Source organism: Alosa alosa, chromosome 9 (assembly GCF_017589495.1).
Source record: "Alosa alosa isolate M-15738 ecotype Scorff River chromosome 9, AALO_Geno_1.1, whole genome shotgun sequence".
In the NCBI taxonomy this organism is placed as follows: Eukaryota; Metazoa; Chordata; class Actinopteri; order Clupeiformes; family Clupeidae; genus Alosa; species Alosa alosa.
The window spans coordinates 28322512-28334379 of NC_063197.1; the positions used below are offsets into that span (position 1 = coordinate 28322512).

General features: G+C 41.7%; 1 protein-coding gene across 1 annotated transcript in view; it reads left to right on the top strand.

The window, feature by feature from the left end:
- Positions 1-4205: 4205 nt before the first annotated feature.
- rabggta (Rab geranylgeranyltransferase subunit alpha) overlaps positions 4206-11868 on the top strand; it is a 13317-nt gene continuing 5654 nt past the window's right edge. The window contains exons 1-8 of the mRNA XM_048252345.1: positions 4206-4365; positions 4701-4746; positions 4900-5010; positions 5160-5284; positions 6037-6224; positions 8393-8650; positions 8856-8939; positions 9067-9149. Coding sequence (XP_048108302.1) covers positions 4744-4746; positions 4900-5010; positions 5160-5284; positions 6037-6224; positions 8393-8650; positions 8856-8939; positions 9067-9149 — 852 coding nt within the window. The 5' untranslated portion in view covers positions 4206-4365; positions 4701-4743. The remainder of the gene's footprint in view (positions 4366-4700; positions 4747-4899; positions 5011-5159; positions 5285-6036; positions 6225-8392; positions 8651-8855; positions 8940-9066; positions 9150-11868) is intronic.

Genomic DNA, 11868 nt, shown 5'->3' on the forward strand with positions numbered 1-11868 from the left:
TAGCAAGCAGCTAATTTAAAGTACAGGCCTACATTTTATCTACATATTGTGGTGTGAGTTTCTGTTACAAGAAAGAAACTCGCACTACAAAGTAATGTCTTCTGATTAGCGTTTTAAGGTTTGATGTGTCTAATTTGGGGGCTTGTGGGATTCGCGTGTTAATTTTTGGAGAGTATTATATCTTTGTTCTAGGGGTTCTTAAGAGTAAAAAAAACATGTCAAATTGAGAAAAGGTTAAATTTGGTGTTTTGTCCATAAACCTCACATTGTTGGTATTATAGCATAGGGTTTGGTGCCAAAAAGCAAAGATATTCTACAAGGTAGTGTGCAAAAGTGGACCACATAAACAATACAACATTATAAAACATTTTTAGGCTGATGATTGATCTCTTTAACAAGAAATTGTGCCTAAAATTCTCGAAATTGTCCGCTTAAAAAAATAATACTTCAATATCAATACTATCAATTTATGCCTATTAGTGTGCTTGAGTGTAGGCCTAGCCTGCTCTGCCAGTTCTTGTCTACACCCATTCAGAGCACAAAGTGATCTCTGTTAAATCAAGTGTAATAGACTTTTACATAGCTAGTACCAGCTGAAGTCTGTAAGGCCTTCCGTAGCCTATGTAAGAGTGAAGAAAAGAAAGGGTAAAGGATCAGATAGACAAACAGACAGGTGAGTGTGTGTGTGTGTAAGAGAGAGAAAGAGAGACACTAGCAGTGACAGTTGGCTGTTGATAGCTGGCAGTTATAGAATTTAGAATATCGAATAACCTGAAGCAGATAGTGCTCTGTTCCTTCATGGTTGGTGATGTTAGTGACCTTCTAGCCTTCAACATTTGAGCAAGCACATTTTCATAATTCATGGTGGCACAGTCTAGTTAGGTTATATTCTGAGGTATGTCAAAGTCAAAGTCAAAGTCAGCTTTATTGTCAATTTCTTCACATGTTCCAGACATACAAAGAGATCGAAATTACGTTTCTCACTATCCCACGGTGAAGACAAGACATATTTTACCAATTTAAGTCCACAGACAAACATAACATTCAAGTAAACAAAAAAGTAAGTAATTAAGTAAATAAGAGGGCACATATAATAATGAAAAAATAAGAGCACCAAAATTTGGTTGAAATTGTGCATAGACAGTCAATAAAATACTAGTGCAAGACGAGACGGACACGTAAAACTTTCGGACAAACACTTTTTAAACGAACAAAACACCGTACGGTTGGGACAGAGAGAGGTCGCTGCGTGTGTACGCGCCGCCATCTTGGATGTTATCTTGGTGTCTTTCTGTTGGTCAGGTGATGGCACACATATTTTAAAAGAAACAGATTTTGGGCTATGTATCCAGTGGCAGGTATGTGTGGACTGGCGAATGACCCATCACTAGAGACATATGCCAAATTTCTTGTTTTTGTCCATGAGAGAGTATGGAGATGGTGATCACAGATCAGCCAACGACTACAACGTTACAGTGCAATTATTTTACAACAGAGCAAAGCAGTTTGGCACAGAAACTGCTACAAATCCAGAAATCATGTGAAGCAACCAGGACTCAGTGTCTTCAGAAAAGACGTGGTAGACCATCTGCTGAACCTGCAGCAACACCTGCAACTGCATCAAGTCCATCTAGATGGACTTTGTACACTTGTTCAGCAGCAGCTGCTGCCAGCATAAGTGCTTTTCTGTCGGAAGCAGACAAAAGAGCGTCTTCATGAGGTGTCCTCTTTCAATGCAGGCAGGAGACCAACCAAGAGATATAAGTAATATTTTGAAGTCAATGACTTTTAACAGGTAGCCAGTGTAAAGATGCTAGTATGGGGGAAATATGTTCATATTTGTTTTGTGTCTGAGCAGCTGCATTTTGTATAAGCTTTTTAGACAGGTATGATTACAGCCAGTGTAATACCATTGCAATAGCAATGCAATAGTCTATCCTTGAGGTGGCATAAGCATGGATTCATTTCTCGGCATCTGGTAAGGATAAGGACTTCCTTATCTTCCTTAAATGTTCCTTAAATGGTAAAATGAAGTTTTGGTGATCTGTTTTATGTGATTATTTAGTGCTGCTAGGTCCTGGTCAATTATAACTCCTAGGTTTTTAACACTTGTGGATGAGGTCAGTGGAAGATCACTATACAGTATAGCCTGTGATGTGGATATGATATCCCTCATCTTTTTAGAACCTAAAACCATGACTTCTGTTTTATCTGAGTTCAAAAGCAGGAAATTATTCATCATCCATGTCTTTATATCTCTTATACATGTGTCAAGTTTGGCTAATGGGGTTAATTAATCAGGCTTTATGGAGAGGTATAGTTGTGTATTATCTGCTAAACAACGGGGGCCCCAGTACTGAGCCTTGAGGCACTCCATATTTTACCATAATCTGGGTAGATGGTTTATTATGGACCTGTACAAATTCAAATTGTTGACGGTTAGGAATGTATGATCTAAACCAAGTGAGTGCTGAGTCTTTGATGCCTATCAAATTTTCAAGCCTAAGTAGTATCTCGTAGTATGTCATTGTGAGGGACCTAGGCAACCACCCCACGTTTAGGGTGGTGCACCACTGTGTTAGGTGGTGTTGAGGAAAGGCAGGAGACAGCAGTTCCATACAAAAATATAATATTTATTTAGTCCACAAACCAGGAGGAAGCACAGCAGGAATCCAAATCCAGGGATCTTCAGTATGTATCTTCAAGTGAGCATTTGAACTCGCCATTAAACTAGGCAACAATTTCACAGACTTTCTAGGCTCCCGATCCAAACAAGGCGACCTTGCATAACTCTGGACCATACTTTATACCCTTGCCTCACAGCAAGCAAGGTTAACATTATAAACTTCAATTTACTTTCTAACTCTAAACTTCCCTGAGTCCCTGGCTCTCCAGCTCTTCCCTCTGTCTTCCGTTGCCTCCCGTCTATTGTGTGTCTCTCCCATGTGAAATAAGCCTGCCTTTAAATAGGCTAGGCAATTACCCAATTAGGTCTGGGCTAAACAATTATAGGGAATGCAGGGGTGGTGGTGGTCTGTACCATTAACCCAATCACAGTTAAAATCAACACCTTAATACAGGAACATATGAAATAAACAGCCATAAACCTGGAATTGAGTGCAGGTGAGTGTTTGGCTGCAGTCCATGGAAGTGTGGCACAAGGCAGTTTTTCAAAAGTTTGTCGTAGGGGAAAAGGAGAGGACTCCTTTTTCACAGTCATGTTCTATGGTGTCAAAGGCAGCGCTGAGGTCCAGGAGGACCAGTATTGATACAAGGCTAGGTTTTTTGAGGGAGGGCTTAATAACAGATGTCTTAAACGACTGGGGTACATGCCCTAATAGCATTGAATTATTTATAATCTAGAGCAAAACATTATCCAGGAAGGGGAGACCAGTCTTAAGAATGTGAGTAGGAATAGGGTCTAGTAGACTAGTTGTAGATTTTGATGAGGAAATTGTGGAGGTGAGATCTAATATGTTGTGTATATGTAAATGAATTAAATGTTGTTTGAGGTCTCATCTGTGATTCTATTATGTTTTTGCTATCTTTCAGCAATAGTTATTGATCTTATCTCTAATTGTTTGACATAATATTCATCATACTGACATACAATCATACTGTTGAAAATAACTGTTTTGTGAACTTTATTCAACATAGCCAGTGATTTAGGCGAAATTTATGGTGTTAATTACAGTGAAATATAAAATAAATAAAAAATAGGGATGAAACAGGTAAAAAAAAATGGAGACATCATTTTTCTCCATGTTCAATGACCTCTAAAGACAATCCAACCACTCTCCAAAAATTAACATTTCAAACCCACAGAAACCACATAGGCCCCCTGACTAATTACTGATGTTTTTAAAAAAGATAGGCTAAAGCTGAAAACGTGTAGCCTATGGAACTTTTGTTTTTCTCCTTCTCATCAAATCAAGTTTTGCAATGGACGGTTACATTTTCACATTTAGCAAAAAAAAAAACTGTAGCCTACATGGCATAGACACCGTTTAAGAAAATGTCCACATCTACTACCCATTCTTAATGGAATCTGAGATAATTTCCTTTGAAGAAATAATAAAACATTTTGATGTGCACTTCAGGAACGTTAGTTAGCTGGCTCTCAAGTTTATGAACATGTATGTAATGTAATGTAATGAACAGTAGAGGGCGTGGTGGAGTCTGGAGCTCTGACGTCATTTGCAAAGGGACGGAAGTGCCCGATCCCTTGATTGTAGTAGTTGCCGTGTCAGAGGCAGAAACGTCAACAGACGGCAAAATTACTTCACCCTGAATAACTGTTCCAATTTGTCTTTGCCCTTTTGCAGAGGACCAGCGCATCGAAACGACATTGCCTGGCAAAGTCATGTAAGTGATCGTGACAAGACAGCGCATCTTTCAGTGCCTTTTTTCCCCCCCAGACACAAAACACGTTTGGAATGCTGAAAGAGATAATGATGGGCTGGCTGTTTGTCTGATAGTGGTTCAGACTCCAGTTTGACTCAGACAGTCTCACCTGTTAAACTGGAAGTAGCTTTGTCGTTATAGTCAGACAGAAAATAACACAAGGATTGGGCGTAACATCAATATAGGCTAGTAATTTGTAGGGTATCATGGGTGGATAGAAAGGACCCAGTTGATTTTTTTGACATTAGCAAAACACTTAAACAAACATAATTTGTGTGTATGTCTTTGATTTTCAGATTGAATTAACGTTACTTATTTGATCATCTGCATTTCCCAACAATGGTAAGTGCTGAATTTGCAATTGCTCATGCTAACGTGAATCATTCATTTATGAGTTTATGAGATGTGTATCCTTTCCTCTGTTGGCTTATGAATCATTAATTTGTGCTCACATCCTTGTACTCCTAACCACCTCTTCCTTTCCTCTGTGTGTAGCACGGACGAGTGAAGCTGAAGTCTACAGCCCAGCAGGAGGAGGAGAAGAGAAAAGAGAGGGAGAAGAAGCTCAAGGTTTACGTGGCAACACGGGATGCCTGCTTCAACAAGGCAAGACACTTACTGTATGAACTAGGGCGGTGGGAGATGAAATGGAAAGGGAGGGGTAGCACTTCTACTTTGAGTTGAGCACAGCTCTTTTGTGTACTTGTGTGTGTGTGTGTGTGTGTGTGTGTGTGTGTGTGTGTGTGTGTGTGTAGAGAAAAGATGGGGCAATGGATGATGAGGCACTGCAGTTGACCCAGCAGCTCTTGTCAGCTAACCCAGATTTTGCCACACTGTGGAACTACAGGAGGGAGATTCTGATGTATCTGGAGACAGTGAAGTAAGAAAACTACAACCCCCATGCATGCCATGTCATCTGTAGGTTGACAATACAGATCCTACCTCTTCAAGTAGCAAATGTCTTATCATCTTTTTCCACTTGTCATTTATTATTTATTATTACACGGCTCTTCACAATGCAAGTAGAACGCTCCATTGATTTGAATGGGATTTCTCAAATTTCTAGCGGTCATTATTTTCGACTGAATGACCGCTGTCAATGGCAACAGAGTTTGTGCTTCTAATTCAGGTTTTTCATATCACTCCGCAACTACTGGAACTTCATTCAAAAGTGAAAAGCAGACGGTTGATCAGCTGTGTTCTAAAGAATGTTTGATTCAAGTTCAGCGTGTGTTGTTGCAAACTATTTTTTTCTCAGCAAAAGCCACAATGAACGGTAACAAATAGGCTATAGGCTATGTAGGCTAAAGAGTTATATTGTGGGGAGTTTATTGTTTCGTTTTGGCAAGTAGCCGTGTAATAAGCAGGATAATGTATAATGTATAAGTCCCTTCAGGGCGGAACAAGACCCCTCCACTGCGCGTCGGGGTCCGGTTCGCCCTGTTGGGACTTATTTTCCCAATATGACCGGCGTTCTATACATTATCCTTTACTTATTTTCTTCGACTTTCTCCAATGCCTCTGCTCTTTTTCATCTATACTAATCTCCCTCTCACACCTCTTTCTCCTTCTCTTCTATCCTCCCTCTCTCTCTCTCCTTCTCTCTCTGTCTCCCTCTCTTCCCCCCTTCAGAGAGGAGGATGAGGTGCAGAAGCAGTACGACGCCGAGCTGGTCTTCCTGGAGGCGTGCCTGCGCGTCAACCCCAAGTCGTATGGCTGCTGGTACCACCGCGGCTGGGTGTGTGGCCGGCAGCCTCGTCCCAACTGGGTCCGGGAGCTCGCTCTGTGTGACGAGTGCCTGGCCCTTGACGACCGTAACTGTGAGTGTCCCTGGAGGAAAGCTCAGAGGAGGAAAAATTATGAAAATGTTGTACTCAAGTAAAAGTACCAATACCTTGATGAAATACTACTCAAGTACAAGTTAAAATACCGATCTGAAAATGTACTTAAGTAAAAGTAAAAAGTAGTTAATTTAAGTAAAAGTTACTTAGTTACTTTTTTTTTTTTTTGGGGTACCAGAACAACCAGTTTTACCAGAGACTTTCTAATGAGGAGATACAGCACTCAAAAAATCCTCCATAGTAATGCATGGGGTTAGTCAGTTGTCTACAAATATCACAACCCTTCCGCGGCAAAACGTTGACATGTGAATACATTGAGCCAATCATGTGGTGTGCTGTGAAGACATCGTGCCAATCATCTGTTGTGATCTCGCTGCTGGAGCAAGATTGGTGTCGTGAAGCCTTACGCACACACATTTCTGCCAAAATAGATGCACGATAAGTGCCCAAAAAGTGTTGCAATATGGCCGCCGAGTGGAGCTACTTGCCTGAAAAGGACTTTGGTCCTAGCTCGAAGTTGCTGCAGCCAGCAGCTAAGGCAGCCATGTTCATGCTCCCAGTGTGTAGCGCCAGTAGCTGCAGCAACTTCGAGCTAGGTAAAACCGATTGTTTCAGTTTTGTTCATACCGACAGTACTTTCGGTGGCGTTGAGAAATGGAGATCTATGTGAAAAATCACGGAGTTCTCCTTTAAGAGCAGAAGTTGATTTTCAAAGTTAGTTGCACTCATCCTTGCGTCGCTTTGCAGTGAACAGTAATCCAGCACAACTAAAAACCCCTCACAGGCAGCTGAGGCAGGCAGGCCAATGTTGAGTTGCAGAGAGTTTTTTTATATCTGGAAACGAGCAGAAGGTTCAGCAGATTAAAGGCGTCAAACTGGGGGGGAGTGGGGGAAGTATAGGGCCCCAATGGAGGAGAGGGCCCTTGAAAAGTGGAATAATGGGGTACAACATTTTCACCAGGCATTAGTAATAACTCAGGTAATCCACACATAAAAAAATCCAAACAACTCCATAAGTAGAGTCATGTGTAATGAAGTGGAATAACACAGGGAAAAGTATTGAACAAGCTAAGAAAAAGCACTAAGGCAAGGAAATGGAAGGAACGAGCTGGAATCTGTAAGTAGTTAGAGTAGTTATCCTTTCTATCTGTGCAAATTAATATAAGCTTGGTTAGTATATTGATGGGCTATAAAAAGGTTTTTCATTACCAAGGTGTCACACAAGAAACATTTCATGATGGATAAAAGCAAAAAGCTCTCCCAAGACCTTTGCAACCTTATTGTGGCAAAACATATCAATGAAACTGGTTACACAGATGCATTTCAAAACTTCAGAATCTTCAGTAAGCAGCATGGGAGCCATTATCTGCAAGTGGAAGAAACATCAGTGCCATGCAGGATCTCCTCGCAATATTTCTGACCAGGGAGTCAGAAGGATAGTCAATTCCAAGAGCCAAGGACCACTCGGAGAAAGCTCCAGAAAGACTTGAAGGCAGCCAATTCAATTAAACAGTCTTAACTTTTTTTTTTACTCAAGTAACAGATGGGATTTTTTATGTAACGAAGTACAATACTTCACTCAAAATGTCTTAAAAAAACGATTTTATAAACTTCTTAAAAAATACAAAATACACAGAAAAACTACTCAATACAGTAACGTGAGTAAATGTATTTCGTTACTTTCCACCTCTGGGAAAGCTCCCACAGTGATGATGACCTGCATCTCAGGGCGTTGTTGAATCACTTGATCTTTTCACGTCTGCATTTGGCTGCACACACAAAGCAGGTTTAATGTCACTGGAGGAAATGGTGGGGGGGGGGAAGGAGTGAAACTACTGTATAGATGGAGGAAATTACTAGAGAGGAAATGAGTAGGTGAAAATAGAAGAAATATCACAACAGGAAATGTGTAGCAGTTTCAGCACAGCTGCTGTTGTTGCTTTGCTTTTTTTTATTCTTTGTGCTTCAACCAGGTGAGTCCCATTGAGATTCAAATCTCTATTCCAAGGGAGTCCTGGAACAACAAGAATAAAACTGACAGACTATTTAAGACAAAAGACAGATATGGAGCAGGTGATGAGAGCAAAACAAATAAAGGTGTCTCTTGCATTCTGAAATATTTCTTTCTGTCCGTCTCTCATTTTCAGTCCACTGCTGGGATTACCGCCGTATGGTGGTGAAGGCATCAGGCGTGCCGGTGGAGCAGGAGCTGCAGTTCACCGATCGTTTGATCGGGTCTAACTTCTCCAACTACTCCAGCTGGCATTATCGCAGCACCCTCCTGCCCTTGCTGCACCCACAGTCCCCTGATCCGCCGGCCAACTGCCCCCATCCCCCCAACAGCTCACCACCCAACTCCCCCCACACCCACTCCCACCGTGTCTGTGAGGAGCAGCTGCTCAAAGGTACACGCACACGCACACACACACACACACACACACCATCGCATGAATGTAGTAGTACATATTGTAGCCTAATGGGTACCATTACGTACTCCGTTGCATACCCTGTCTGATTCAGTGCACGTGATGTGCATAACATGTGAGTTATACGTTTGCTGTGTAGTGGTCTGCATGTACTCCATGAGCTCTCTATATTTATTTCTTTTAGAGTACGAGCTGGTACAGAATGCTTTCTTCACCGACCCCAATGATCAGAGTGCCTGGTTCTACTACCGCTGGCTTTTGGGAAGAGGTGTGTGTGTGTGTGTGTGTGTGTCAGAGAGAGTGTGTTTTTCCAGTGTGCTCAAGGTTGTTTGTTTTTGTGGATCTGTGTGTATCAACACCTTCCCTGACCTGACCCCCATGTGTGTTTCACTCAGCGGAGCGTGAAGAGATGATCAGCTGTGTATACATGAGTCGCGAAGGAGAGCGAGTTGTGGTGGCTTTCTCCAGACCCGTCAATGTAAGAACAACACACATACACAACATAACAGGAACTTATGATTACCAAAGCACATGGGTCGGAAAAGCATAAATATGACCTGTGTTATTACCACATGTAGAACTACTGAGCTTGGTAAATGTATTAAGGCTAGTTTTGTCATTGGTTCTGACCTGTAGTTAAGTGCTAGAATTGGCCTCAGATGAGCTTAATTACCAGTGAACATAATTAGATGCTGATTTGAAACTCATACTTTTGTCAAATTCAGCGAATTCAGTGGCCTACTGGTTAGCGCTTCGGACTTGTAACCGGAAGGTTGCCGGTTCGAACCCCGACCAGTAGGCACGGCTGAAGTGCCCTTGAGCAAGGCACCTAACCCTTCACTGCTCCCCGAGCGCTGCTGTTGTTGCAGGCAGCTCACTGCGCCGGGATTAGTGTGTGCTTCACCTTACTGTGTGTTCACTGTGTGCTGAGTGTGTTTCACTAATTCACGGATTGGGATAAATGCAGAGGCCAAATTTCCCCTCACAGGATCAAAAGAGGATATATACTAGAATTGCTTCTCTAGTTCTCCAGTTCCTCCAGCTCAGTGGTTCTCAGAGTGTGGGGCGGGGCCCACCAGAGGCATGGCAGTTGGGGCACGTTGAACAGGAGGACTTTTTTGTTGTTGTTGGTGTTAATCTTTAATAATGCCTTTCTTTTGTTTTGAAAGGTCATAGATTCAAAACAAAATAGTCACACACAAGCATAGGCGTCAAAAACAGACCGACACATATGAATTAAAATAGCATCTGATCCAGCGCACCAAGACAGGAAATGCAACGCGGAACCATTTTTTTTCCAACATTACCATTTTGCCGAGTTGATGGGGTCAGATGGGGCTTGAAAATTCCCCACTTCCAAAGTGGGGAATGACAGTGACAGTGACAATGACAAAGTTTGAGAACCACTGCTAGCTGTCCCGTTTGTGTTTGCGCTGAAATAACCACTGGTGTTTATACACACAGTGCTGCCTCTGGAAATAGAAACCAAACACAAACATGCCTAACCACCAACACAGGGCTTCTGGAGCAAGGAAGGGTGGAGTGCATTTTTTATTTAGCAGTTGAGTGCAAAACCGAAACTGAACTGCGGAGTGCATCTTTAAAATGCTTTGCCATGTTTCCCCCTATAGGAGTTTGTCACCTTGTTGTCTGTAGGCCTAAGTTGTGCATGAAAAATAGAATTTCAAAAGGGACTTGAGTGAAGAGAGACCTTTTGGTTTATTTTTGAAATTGGTAGGCTGTCCTCTGCTTTGGTGATGTGAGAAACTCCTACACTGATGGTAGACCTGCATTTTAGGGAGTTGCATCACTTAATCTTTTGATGTCTACATTTGGCTGGACACACATAAGCAGATTTAACATCTATGCACATAGAGGTAGGACCCATGTGACAAACTCAAGGTTCCCATGGGGTTCAGGGGTCAGGCTCAGGGTTCCCCTTACAATCCCTAAAACTTGAAGTGCTTGAAATAATTTATTTTGTGTTAGGAAAGGGAAGAGACCACATAGCCTGTTATCACTGTAACATGGAACAATTGAGAGACGTTGAGCCATTTTAAATGTTGTCAGTGAGCTTCTGTAATGCCTGATAGTGTAACAATGAATAGGCTACATGCACGAAAGGCTCGTCAGGCAGCTCATGAGGAGCGTTAGCTGTGTTGTAACGGTATCTTCTGTTGTATTCTGCTCTTTACATCTTCACTCTAATACTGAATATCTCGATATATATTGTACCAATAATAATAATAATAATAATAACACGCATAAATCCTTCTTTATTGTAGCTGATTCACTAGGTGTGACACACAACCGGATCCGTGTAGACACTAATTACAATAGTGGCAGGTTCAAACACACCTGGCTCAGCCTGAAACAAACATGCTCACCAAGAGCCTTTTGTGCTCGTAGCCTATTGATCTTGATCTGTGTCACAAACTATGGCCATGTTAAGTCCTTGAATTTGAGGAAATTTGGCCTGGAAAGTTCTTGAAAAGCCTTTGAGTGTTGATCTTTAAGAAGATGAAAGAACCCCACTAACTGCACAGCATATTTCAGAGGTAAATTCCTCAGTTGGTTTGACTTGGCCAGATTCCCATATCATCTCTGTTGCTGGCCAGTTCATTGACGGTTTTTAATAACCCATGAGTCATTTTTAATCAGTTAACCGTGTCTGATGGTGGATGTCTAACTTCTCTCCACCTAATACAACAACCCACTGAAATCTCATCAAATGTCTTGCATAGTTTTTCATAGCCTTTTGTTTATGTTTCCATGATACGCAAGCTAGTCTGGAAACACTCTTTCTGACATTAACAAAGAAGCTAGTGTAAGGGAAGCAAGCTTGTGTTGTTTATGGCATGGAAGCGCATGTTCAGGCAAAGATTGACGGATGTGTTAGACAAACACTCTCATGAACATGCCTTGGTCTGTTATTTTTAAAGAGTCTTCATACGCTTATTAATTTGCAGAACATTACGTTATATTTCTGCTGAAAAGTTCCAGTACACAAATCCATTTGACTTGTTTGCTGGAGGACATGAATCTACTGACTGTTGCTAATTAACCTACCACACACACATACACACACACACAGAAAGACCCACAGACACAGCCGTCACTGAGAAGTAGACCCTGCAATCAGTGTAGGAAGTTAATTTTGAGAACATCAGGGTGTTCCACTCATTAACTCAGCTCAT